Source organism: Peromyscus leucopus, chromosome 23 (genome assembly GCF_004664715.2).
Source record: "Peromyscus leucopus breed LL Stock chromosome 23, UCI_PerLeu_2.1, whole genome shotgun sequence".
NCBI classification, from domain to species: domain Eukaryota; kingdom Metazoa; phylum Chordata; class Mammalia; order Rodentia; family Cricetidae; genus Peromyscus; species Peromyscus leucopus.
In genome coordinates this window covers 22790083-22802888 of record NC_051082.1, presented here as the reverse complement: position 1 = coordinate 22802888, position 12806 = coordinate 22790083, and the positions used below count along the sequence as shown (strand labels likewise).

General features: G+C 49.3%; 1 protein-coding gene across 5 annotated transcripts in view; it reads left to right on the top strand.

The window, feature by feature from the left end:
- Auts2 (activator of transcription and developmental regulator AUTS2) overlaps nucleotides 1–12806 on the top strand; it is a 1119825-nt gene that overhangs the window by 1068289 nt on the left and 38730 nt on the right. For 4 of the 5 annotated variants that reach the window (XM_037198545.1, XM_028870212.2, XM_037198544.1 and 1 more), the window contains exons 7-8: nucleotides 8782–9253; nucleotides 12029–12279. In XM_037198545.1, coding sequence (XP_037054440.1) covers nucleotides 8782–9253; nucleotides 12029–12279 — 723 coding nt within the window. The remainder of the gene's footprint in view (nucleotides 1–8781; nucleotides 9254–12028; nucleotides 12280–12806) is intronic. The other variant, XM_028870211.2, reaches the window with a different exon arrangement.

The following is a 12806-nucleotide window of genomic DNA, read 5'->3' as shown; positions in this document are numbered from 1 at the left end:
CAATAAATAGCTATATAATATAATAATATATAATAAATGGTTAAAGCATGCAGGCATAGAAATCCCATGACACTTCTACAGAACCATTCCCTGGTGTAAGACTGTTTATATTTTCTTATTTACTTTTCCTTCCTACGAAATCTGTAGGCTGTGGCAGAGTCCACATGCATGCATACCATAGGCAGATACCAGCAGGGCTCCACCCATCCCTGGTTATTAAAAAGCTCTATGCTTTTGATTGCCCTACTTTTTTTTCTTGTAATACAAAAATAACCAAGCTATTAGAATCCTTTATGATCCAAAGCAGAACATTAGTTTTATTATATATGGAAAATGGCTCCTTAAACATCAAAATGACATCTAATTATTTCCCACTGGCTTGTATTCTATGCTATTATTTTATTGCAGTATACTGTCCAATTACAGAAACGACTCCAAAGAGGCATAATTTTTCTGGCTTAATGTGTAATTGTTTATTGAGTGTTTTTCTCATTATGGCGATTTTTTTTTTCCTTTTAGAATTGCACTTATAAAGGAACTTGCTTAGATTTTTGTAAATTGATTATTATGTAGTTAAAGAAATCAGGCATTCAGACTCTGGGTGACACTGTGTTCAGAACTGAAGGAGGTGTAAGATTTGAGAAGACCCTTCTGTCTTTTAAAAAACAAAACAAAAACCTGAGGCTGAAGGGCTGGAGAGATGGCTCTGCCCTTCAGAGCGCTTGCTGCTCTTGGAGAGGACCTGAGTTCAGTTCCCAGCATTCATGTCTGGCGGCTCTAAACTACCTGTAGCTCCAGGTCCAAGGGATCTGACCTGAAGCCCTCTTCTGGCCTCTGCGATCATGTATACACACGCACATATGCATACACATACGTAAAAATAAGTCTTCACAAAGGTAAAGTTGTATTAAAATTCCAACAGCAATAAGCTGTATTGGTACCCAAATACACATTTATTTGTTTCTATTTGAGGAGAAGATGTAATACATCATTGTGTAAAATAATGCATTCTGTGTTCGTTTAAAAATTAGTACCAGCCGGGCGGTGGTGGCGCACGCCTTTAATCCCAGCACTCGGGAGGCAGAGGCAGGCGGATCTCTGTGAGTTCGAGGCCAGCCTGGACTACCAAGTGAGTTCCAGGACAGGCACCAAAGCTACACAGAGAAACCCTGTCTCGAAAAACAAAAAACAAAAAACAAACAAACAAAAAAAATTAGTACCTAAGCCCCCCCAAGCAGCAAGTGTGATATATATATATGTGTGTGTGTGTATATATATATATATATATATATATGTGTGTGTGTGTGTGTGTGTGTATATATATATATATGTGTGTGTGTGTGTGTGTGTGTGTGTGTGTGTGTGTGTATGTATATATATAGCAGGTCATTAGAAGGGCTGTTGACAGTGACTAGCCTGAAGTAAGTAGCGGAGTCAAGTGTGGTGGCTCAGGCCTGAAATTCCAGCTACTTAGGCTGAGGTAGGAGGATGGCAAGTTCAGGGCTTGTCTTAGCAGCAGAGGGAGTTCGAGGCCACACTGGGCAACTTACCAAGGAGAACTTGTCCCCAAATGTAGACATTCCTGCAAGTACTGGGATGTAGTTCAGCCATAGGACACATGCTTGAAATCCTCCCATGAGGGTTGGAGGGTAGCTAATCCCAACAGTGGCTGCCTAGAAAGGCACTACGCAGTTGACAGGAAGCATCACTGGAGAGTGTAGGGTGGTGAAACAGATGGTGACATAACTGGGTGTTTATGGTGAAGGTGGTCCAGCCAGAACTGAACTAAGAGGGGATGGGACATGAGTCATGTTGGGCTGCATGCAGCACACGGCAGCCTCTGAAGGACACGTGTCTGAGTGCTTCAGTCGAGACAGGGTAGGTAGTTCTCCAGCCTCCAATCCACATCTACTGTTCCGGTGACCTGAACCATCATCTGTGAGCAAGGACTGGGGACATGTCCTTTGGGCTCTAGACACTGATCTGTAGCATTTTGTCCGTGGGGTTATTTCTGATAGCTGAAGTCAGTCCTCTTTACCGCACCCTACACTTGTGGAGACTTGTAACTTTAAGTTTGTATTGGAACGTATTCTCTTTATGCTACATTGAGGACAAGAAAGCAAAGGGAGATGAAAATGGAGGGAGGCCAGGCGGTGGTGGCTCACGCTTTTAATCCCAGCGCTCGGGAGGCAGAGCCAGGCGGATCTCTGAGTTTGAGGCCAGCCTGGGCTACAGAGCGAGATCCAGGACAGACACGAAAACTACACAGAGAAATCCCCATCTCGAAAAACAAGAAAGAAGGAAGGAAGGAAGGAAGGAAGGAAGGAAAGAAAGAAAAGAAAGAAAATGGCAAGAGACGTTATTTTCCTATAAAGAATGTATTGCACAGATGGATTGTAAAAAGTCAACTTAAGGGGACTGGTGGTCGGGCTCAGTAGGTAAGAATGTTTACTATGCAAGCCTGAGGACCTGAGTTCACACCCCTACCACTGGATGGTGTGTGCCTGTGATTCCCAACAGGGAATATGGAGACAGGGGAATCACTGGGGTCTTCCTGGGCCACCGTCTAGCTCCAGTTTCAGAAAGAGACCCTGTCTCAAAAAAATAAAAAAATAAGGTGGAAGAGAGTGATAGAACAGGGTACCCAATGTCCACTGGCTTCCATGTTCCTGTACAGGCACACAGGCCCCCACATATCCGTGCATATAAACCACACATTCTCATACACACCAAAAGTCAACCTAATGGTTAATAGACTGATCCTTTAAAACAGAAAAAACAGGGGTTGAAACCGAGTGTTTGCCTGGCATTTATGAAGCCCTGGGTTTGATCCCCAGCATAAACGAGGCGTTGTGGTGCACAGCTCTAACCTCCCAACAAAGAGTATTGGTAGTGGGCGATCTGAAGTTTAAGGTCTTCCTTGGCTGCATATAGAGTTCAAGGCCAGCCTGGGGTGTATGATACTCTGTCTCAAAAATAAAGAGGACAAGGAAAAGGCTTAGTGTCACACAAGTATAATGGTGGTCTCCTCCAGTGACCACACTGGAATGTTGAGGTTGTTAGGGACACTAGGAGATGATGCAATTCCAAACTTAATTGAGAGGGGGAAAAAACAACACTGAAGTTCCTCTTTTCCTTCTCTTTCTTTGACTAAACATTCAAAGGCTTAGTTCCACTTCTATCACCATTAGAACGGCTTATGGGTTCATTCTAGAAGTTTCTAGAATGTGCTCACACATAAACCACTCAGACAGATCGCACTGGGTTAGCTACCGTCGGTCCCCATGCGGGCCATAGCGGATAGTGTGAACAGACTGGGGAGCAATTTTACCCCTGCCCCTCAGGAGTATGTATATCCAGGATTGCATTTGCCAAGATAGGGAACGTCTCTCCTGAGGAGAAGCCCAGTTCTCACAGTAAACCCCCGGGGACAGGACAGGCGTGTGGCTCTGAGAGGATGCTGTTTGCTCTTAGGGTGTTGGTTGAGGCTCTGAAGGCATAGCTTCTTCCTGTATCATATAACATGAGACGGCTCTGGGAACTCGGCGGAAACATGCTGTGAGCATTGGCTCAGTGGTCAAGTGTTTGCTATGCAAATGGGGAGGCCTGAGTGCAGAGTCCCAGAAGGGACATGCAAAAAAAACAAAACAAAACTAAGTGTAGTGACACACAAGTGCTGTCCCAGCCCTGGGGAGGTGGAAACCGGAGGGGAAGTGAGGTGAGTACATGGTTGTTGCATGAGATTGGCCGCTTCCTTTGGAAGAAGGATTTTACAGGTGTTTTGGCAGTTTCTGAAGTCCGCACTGAGCCAGGTCTGCACTGCACATGCTTAGGTGGCACAGTCTCGTGTCCTTACACAGTGCTGGGCATGGGATATGATTCCAAACTGCCTGCTCTTTTCCTGGTCCATACCAGACAGCGTGAGGATTGTGTGTGACGTTGAGATCCAGGCCCAGCCCCAGTGGGTGCCAGGTTATTTCTTTTATTCTAACTTTGATCTTCCATCTACTTGGCTTTTCATCTCTCTCTCTCTCTCTCTCTCTCTCTCTCTCTCTCTCTCTCTCTCAATCTTTAAAATATTACATCTTTGTGCATGCGTGTGTTTGTGTATGTGTGTGTGTGTGTGTGTGTGTGGGCACACATGTAGAAGTCAGAGGACAGTTTACTGGAGTTGATCTTCTTCCACCATATGGGTTTGGGGGATCAAACTCAGATGGCCAGGCCTAGCAGTCAGCACCTTGACTCACGGAGTATCCCATTAGCCCTCATTACTCTCATTTCCTAGAAGCTACAAAGGAAAGGAAAGGTTTAGCAGCCAGGGTTGGCCATGAAAGGCTCTTTGTTCTGATCATACAGAACATTAGTTACTCTGTATTTACTGGGCACCGACACCCAACAGAAACAGCTTAAGGAAGCCAGACAGCCACCCATCGTGACGGAGAAGGCATGGCGGCAGGTGCAGAAGGTGTTCCGTCTCACGACATCCACAGTCAGGAAGTACAGAGAGAGAAATGGTGGTGTTCAGCTTGCTTCCTCCTTTTCATGAAGCGCGGGACCCTAGTCTGTGGACAGCCAGTGCTGCCCTCCTTCTTCGGGGTGGGTCCCCCCACCTCAGTGTGACTTACATAGACACTCCGTCATGGACACACCCAGAGATGTGTTTCCATGGCGATTCTACACGCCCGTTAAATTGACAATGAAGATTCGCCCTACAGATGGCCACCATGAAACCGGCGACTAACATGCCTCTTGGTGGCAGATCACTGACCGTGAGCTTGCCAGGGCATGGGACATAAGCTGGAGCGCTGATGCTTTATCGGTGTTGGGGTCAGGTAGAGGGAAACGGGGAACGGCCAGTCATTCTGGAGGGTAGGCTGTGGTCCCTGTCAGACTAGCCCATCCTGGGTAACCTCAGTAAATCGCAGCCGCCACGCTGTATTTGTGCGCATGCCCAGGCATGCCGCCACGTCTGTGGTGGTCAGAGGGCAGCTTGCAGGTGTTGCTTATCTCCCACCAACATGGACCTCGGGATCAAACTCGGGCGTGGTGGCGTGCACTTTTCACCTGAGGAGCCATTTTGGTGGCTTACTTAAAAAAACAAACAAACAACAAAAAAAAAAAAAAAACAAGCATCCATTCACTAGGTGGCAGTTCTAAAATGGTGGAAGCAGTGACTTCTTTGAGGGTGGAGGAACTCATTTTAAAATTTAATACCCCCCCTTCTTTGTGTAATACATTTTCATGGTAATACATTTTCACGACAGAGACATTGAGAAGTGGAGAAAAAAAATAATCATGGGCCCAGAGTCATGTTTTGCTATGCGGTTTTGTCAACCTATGCGTATGTGTGTATGTTTACACAGGTCGTTTTCAGCATTGAGGCCAAACTGACAATATTTGTTCCATTCCTTCGTGTAATTTCGTCCCAGTGGTTTCTGTTGCCTTGTTTGATTTTTGAGGGAGGATCTCATGCCGCCAAGGCTAGCCTCAAACTCCCCCCATAGCCAAGGCTAGCTCTGAATTCCTGACCCTCTTGCCTCTGTCTCCCAAGTCCTGGGATCACAGGTGTGTGCCACCACGCCTGGCTCTTCTGTCTCCCTGCAGCTAGTATGGAAACACTGAGCGCTCACTGCTGTGGTGTCCCTTGTGAAAAGCACTCACAGAACTTCCGGCGTTTTCACAGGACGCTTGCAGGGAGTTACCGCCTTTGAGCCGTAAGTGACTGGACTTGAAGACTGCTGTAGTTCGTCAAAGGGAATACATCGAAAGTCATCCTTACCAACCCGATACCTATCTTACTTCATAGCCAGGCGCTGGTGGTGCAAGTCTTTAATCCCAACACTTGGGAGGCAGAGGCAGTTGGATCTTGAAGTTCGAGGCCAGCCTGGGCTACAGAGCGAGTTCCAGGACAGCCAGGGCTACACAGAGAAACCCTGTCTCAAAAATAAAGAAGGTTAGAGAGAAGTAATTTTTTTTTTTTTGAGACAGGGTTTCTCTGTGTAGCTTTGGTGCCTTTCCTGGATCTCGCTCTGTAACCCAGGCTGGCCTCGAACTCACAGAGATCCACCTGCCTCTGCCTCCTGAGTGCTGGGATTAAAGGTGTGCGCCACTACCACCACCACCCGGTGAGAAGTACTTTTTTTTTTAACAATGGCATAATAGGCTTGGAAGCATAGAAATCCTTGCTTACAGTGAAGATGTTATGCTTAGACGTGGGCCAGCGGAATGGCTCAGTGGTTACAGGTGCTTGCTAGCGAGGCTTGATGGCCTGGGCTTCATGCCAAAGGTGCACATGGCAGAATCATGTGGGTCTCTGGAGAGCCAACTTCCAGAAATTGACCTCTGACCTCCACATGCACAGTGGCATGCTCCCGCTAATACATAACTATGGACCATGCATGACAAAGGTGTGTGTGTGTGTGTGTGTGTGTGTGTGTGTGTGTGTGTGTGTGTGTAGGAGGGTTGGTTTGTTTGGGTTACTTTTGTTTGGATTTAGTTTCTCTCCATGTAGCACTAGCTGGGCCTCATACTTTCCTGAGGGGTGGGCAGGGTCAAGGTCTCTACACAGCTCTGACTGTTCTAGAACTATGTGGACCAGACCAGCCTCAAACTCACAGAGATCCGCCTGCCTCTGCCTCCCAAGTGCTGGGATTAATGGTGTGCACTACCACCTACGGCAAGGTCCCAAATTCTAAATTACCATTCTGTATTAGTTCCTTTTCATTGCTGTGACAAAAATGCCCAACTAAAGCAACTTCAGGAAGGAGGGATTTGTTTGGCTCACAGTTCAAGGATACATCAAGCTGGGGACGGCATGGCGGTAGGAGTGTGAGGCAGCTGGTCACATCGCATCTGCAGTAAACAAGCAGAGAGAGATGGATGCTGGTTCTCAGCTCACTTCCCCCCTTATATTCAGCCCGGAATCTCTGAATATTGGACGGCTCTTGCCCACAGTGATGGTGAATCTTCTTAAACCTAATCTAGAAACTCCCTCACAGACATGCCAAGAGGTTTGTCCACGGCGCTTCTGGATCCTGTGGACATGGTGATCAAGGTTAACCATCATAGATACTATGGTCAGCCTTCTGTGTTTAATATGATGACCAGCTCCTGGTGAAGTTCTAAGGATAAAATTCAAAAGTCAAGCATGGTGGCACATGCCTATAATTGTAGCACTTAGGAGCCTGAGGCAGGGGGATGACTGAGTTTGTATGTGTATATTTTCGGGGGTGGGGGCAACCAAACACAATGATACCATTTCCGGAAAGTCTGTGTAAATAAAACCAGGCAAAACAGAGGTCAGTTCTGGGTCTTAACAACTGCACGATGTCCAGTGAGGTTTAGAAAGCTAACTGAGGCTGTGTACAGTATTGCTTTTCTGATCATTGTGAGTCAGCTAGATTGAAACACCAGGAATGGGGTCCAAAGATGGTGGTCAGTGGTTAGGAGCCTGAACTCATCTTGCAGAGGACCAGAGTTCAGTTTCCAAGCAGCCATGTCAGGAGGCTCACTCACAACAGCTCCAGGAGATGGGACAACCCTCCTCTGGCTTCTGTAGGCACCTGGGAGTACACACAGGTACACGCATGTACACAGAAATAAAATCCAGTTTTAAAAGAGCCAATAGTGCCTTCCAGTTATTGCCTCAGCCAGGTAGCACACTACACATTTCTCAGCTCTACTCCTGGAGGGTGGCCTCATCTGATGAGAACTGTTTCTTAGATATTTGGTTCATATCTCCCCCTCTCTCTCCTCTCATTTTATTTGTAGTTTTTGCATAATAAGCACTTTGAAAAAAAATTACAGGGCAGTGGTGGCGCACGCCTTTAATCCCAGCACTCGGAGGCAGAGCCAGGCGGATCTCTGTAAGTTCAGGGCCAGCCTGGGCTACCAAGTGAGTTCCAGGAAAGGTGCAAAACTACACAGAGAAACCCTGTCTCGAAAAACCAAAAAAAAAGGAACCTTGTTCTTATTCTTATTTTTTTCTGGGTCTTTCGGTTTCTGCTTGGGATAGACCCCAGGGCCTTGTACATGCAAAGTGAGTGTGCCTTCATGGGGCCATGCCCTTAGTGTAGGTAGCCTGTAGAACAGGTTCTAGAGTGTGTGTGATACAGTCACAACCACAAGACTTACAGTCATCATGGCCCGATGACTAGAACAATCCACTTCTTTCCCTCCAGCCTCCTGTTCTGTTGGTTGGTTGGTCTGGTCTGAGTGGTACTGGGGATGGAATTTTATGCACTCTAGCCTGTACCCTCAGCCCCTCAATAGGGGCATCCTAGGCAGGCGCTCTGTATTGAGCCACACCCCTGGCCCCTAGCTGGGAGAGGTGGCATTCTAGCCGAGGGCTATACCCCCGAGTCACTTCCTGAGCCTTCACTGGAGACGATATTATCATTGATTTCCTCCCCAGACACATACAAAAGTACTTACTCACATGGCATCCTTCTTTTTATATCATTTATTTATGTTACTTATCTTTCCAGGGTGTTGTTCCATGTTTATTTATGTATTTGCACATCTGGGTATTTTCCCCACATGTATGTCTGTGCACCACATTTGTGCCTGGTGCCTTCAGAGGTCAGAGAAGTGGGTTTGAGTTCCAGGGGACTGAAGTTACTAAGGGTGTACATGTCCAGAACTGTGGGAGTCCGGTGCCGGGTGGCAGATGTAGCGTCTTGTTGGGAAATGTCACATACTCTGTAAAGCTGGCATGTCCTTTTCCGTCCCTTGCTGTCTCTCACAGTCCCCCTGCTTTTGTCTCTTCTCTCTCCCCTTCAGATCCAGAACTAGGTGTTGGCCCGCTGCCTGAACACGACCACCAAGATGCGGGGCCAATTGTCCCCAAGATCTCGGGTCTAGAGAGAAGCCAGGAGAAGAGCCAGGACGGTTGCAAAGAGCCTGTCTTTGAACCCGTGGTGCTGAAAGACCCTCATCCTCAGCTCCCCCAGCTACCATCCCAGCCCCCGGCGGAACTCCAGCTCCAGATTCCATCTCCAGACCCAGACCTGGTCCAGCGCACGGAGCCTCCGCCCCAGTTTCCTCCTCCAAGTGCACAGCCGGTCCAAGGCCCCCCAGAAGCCCAGCTGCAGCCCGCCCCACAGCCTCAGGTGCAGAGGCCACCCCGGCCACAGTCCCCCAGCCATCTGCTGCAGCAGACCCTTCCGCCTGTGCAGTCACATCCCTCCTCCCAAAGCCTCTCCCAGCCACTGTCGGCCTACAACAGCAGTAGCCTGAGTCTCAACAGCTTAAGGTGAGTGACCCTAATCTTCCCTAGGGCAGGGGTCACCGTGCAAAAGCTCGGAGACCCTAGTGCTGTGTGTTTGCAACTTGCCCTGGTTTTCCATCGGTGGGGCTGAAAGACAGGGAAAGGAACTGTTGGTGGGGTGTGGGTCTCTTGGGTTGGGTGTTGAGGACATTGGCGGGTAGAGGGATAAAATTCCTTCAGGGACTTGAGGTCATACAGGAAGGAGCGGAAGGGGGCTTCAGAAAAAGTTGGAGGAGCCAGGCGTGGCAGCACATGCCTTTAGTCCCAGCACTGGGTAGGCAGAGGCACAGGCGTGAAGATCTCTGAATTTGAGGCCACCCTGGTCTACAGAGTGAGTTCCAGGATGGCCAGGGCTACACAGAGAAACCCTGTCTCAAAACAAACAAACAAAAGTTGGAGGTTGTACCAGGGCACCCTCGTGGGGGACGGGTGGGGGCAGGGCAGGCATCCTGAGGCACACTTGGAGATTTTTTTCATGGGGAGAGTGAGAAAGGAGTCCGTGTGCCTCCGGTGGGGGCTGCATTTTAAGAAAGCCGTGCTGATGTTTCCAGAGGCCTGGGACCCTAGGAGTTTGGGTTTCCTTTGTTAGGCGGCCCTTTCTCCCGCTGCCCTGCTGCGGGTCACCCAGCTCTGATTGAAAGAGAATCCCTGCTGGAGAGCCAAGTTCCTTTTAGCTCTATGGGGCCTCACAAAGGAAAGTTGACAGAGCTGCTCAGATGATGTCTGCAAAGAAGAGGGGAGAGATCAGCCTCTAGGGTGCTAATTCTAGCTCTTTGTTACTGCCTCCCGGTGGATGGTTTAGGGACTCCTTTGCTTCCCGTGTGCCTTCCCCACAGGGTCAGATCGGTCTCTGAACCAGAAGAGCGATGTGTTAGTTGCTTCTCTTGTTGCTGTGACAAAACACTTGACAGAAGCGATTTAAAGAAGGGAGGCTTTCTTTTCATCGTCTGAGGGTCCAGCCCATCATGGGTGTGGGGGTGGGGGGGTGGGGAGGCATAGCGGCACGAGCCTGAGGTGTGTCTGGTGACATGGCATCCACAGTCAGGAAGCAGCTGGAGGTGGATGCTGGTGCTCAGCCTGATTTCTCCTTTTCAGTCAGTCCAGGAACACCACCACCACCACCCCACTCCACCCCCGACCCCACCCCCCCACTCTGTAGCTGGAAGTTTTCCTGTGTCCCACCTGGTCATTGCAGCCACTCAGACCCAAGTAAACACACAGAGGCTTATATCAATTACGAATTGCATGGCCGTGGCCTATGGCTCAGTTTTCTTGCTAGCTAGCTCTTATAACTCAACAGCCCATTTCTATCCATCTATATGTCGCCACGTGTTCCATGGCTTTACCCTGGACGGCGGGATGGTGTCTCCTTCCTCCTCTCCTTTCCTCTTCCTCTCCCTCCAGTTGGAATGTCCCGCCTAACCTTATTCTGCCTCACCATTGGCCAAACCGCTTTATTTATCAACCAGTCAGAGCAATACATACTCACAGCGTACAGAAAGACATCCCACAGCACCATTCCGTGAGGTGATGCTGTCCACATTCAGGATGGGTCTTCCCATCTTGAGCCTAATCTGGATGAACTCTGACCTATACGCCCAGACGTTTATCTCACGGGAGGTGAAGCCCTCCCTAGCCTGACCCCTCACTTGTGCTGCATTCATTCCCAAGGTGACAGCGGCAGAAGTGGGGGAGGGCTCAGACAGTCATTTTATGCTGTCTTCTTACCTCAGCTGCTAGTGTGGCTCCTGGAAGGTAGGAAGGCTGGACCCCTGCTAGGGCGGAGGTGAAAGTTTTGCAGCAGAAATAGGAGGGATCCTGACGATTGAGGCAGGAGGAGCCACCTGAACAGGGTCTGGGGGGTGCATCCAGCCACAGAACAGTAGCTCCTGGTTGCTTCTGTGTCTAGTAACTAGGATGGTACGGAGCTGTCTGGGGTTCACAAGGCTGCTGGGAGCCAGGGAGCATTGATGAAGAGGAAGGGGTGTTGGATGGCTGTAGGCAGGGAGATAGGATTTTTGAAATTATATATTTATTTGTGTGTGTTTGGATGTGTGGGCACGTATGTGCCAGATATGGAGGTCAGAGGGTATCTTGTAGAATTCAGTTCTCTCCTTCCATCATGTGGGGTCCCAGGGATTGAACTCTGGTTGTCAGGCTGTAGGCAAGAGACTTTACCCATTGAACTGCCTCACCAGCCAAGGACTGACTTCCTTCCCTCCCTCCCTCCCTCCTCCCTCCCTCCCTCCCTCCCTCCCTCCCTCCCTCCCTCCCTCCCTCCCTCCCTCTCTCTTTCCCGGGGATACAGCTTATTTGGCAGAATGCTTGCCTGGCAGGCATGAAATCGTGGGTTCCACCCCCAGCACTGTATAACCTGGCCGCGGTGGTGCACAGCTATAATTCCAGCACTGAGGATCATGAGTTCAAGTTCACCCTCTCTGATATAGTGAGATGGCGACCAGCCTGAGTTACATGAAACCCTGTCTCAAAAACAAACAAACAAACAACCGTCTTTTACTGTAATAAAGGGAAAAAATTGAATAACAGAAAAGGAATTGCTGACTGGGCAGTGGTGGCGCATGCCTTTAATCCCAGCACTCAGGAGGCAGAGGCAGGCGGATCTCTGTGAGTTCGAGGCCAGCCTGGTCTCCAAAGCAAGTTCTGGGAAAGGCGCAAAGCTGCACAGAGAAACCCTGTCTCGAAAAAATGAAAAAAGAAAAGAAGTTGCTGACTTTTCTCTCCTTTTCTTCCTTCTTCCAGCAGCAGAAGCAACACTCCAGCCAAGACCCAGCCCGCCCCTCCTCACATCTCCCACCACCCCTCCGCCTCCCCTTTCCCCCTCTCTCTGCCCAACCACAGCCCCCTGCACAGCTTCACACCCACCCTCCAGCCCCCCGCCCACTCACATCACCCCAATATGTTTGCCCCTCCCTCTGCTCTGCCTCCTCCCCCACCGCTGACGTCTGGAAGTCTGCAGGTGCCCGGGCATCCCGCGGGGAGCACTTACTCAGGTAAGATGAGGCAGTCTCCCATTGGCACACCCCTGGCGCCCCTCGCTCATCATCACCTCACCACTGGAGGCTATGACGTCACAATTTCCACCCCCTCTTGGATGTGTTCTTTGAGTCTTCTTCAAATCACTTGTGGCTGAGGTTCAGCAGAGGTAAATCCCAAGGCTCTAAATTGCCCAGCAAAGCCAGGGTGAATTTGATGCTGAGCAAGAAAATGGAGTGACGCTGGGCGGTGGTGGTGGTGGTGTACACCCTTAATCCCAGCACTCGGGAGGCAGAGCCAGGTGGATCTCTGTGAGTTCGAAGCCAGCCTGGTCTACAGAGTGAGTTCCAGGACAGGCTCCAAAAGCTACACAGAGAAACCCTGTCTCGAACAGCAACAACAACAAAGAAAATGGAGTGCCTAAGTCACACCTTTTTTTTAATGACGTCACCACTGAGTGAAAATTATATGGCACATGATGGCATGTGCTCTGTGACGCACATTTGAACTGTGACAGCAATTACGGGCCTGTGTATTTCACTCT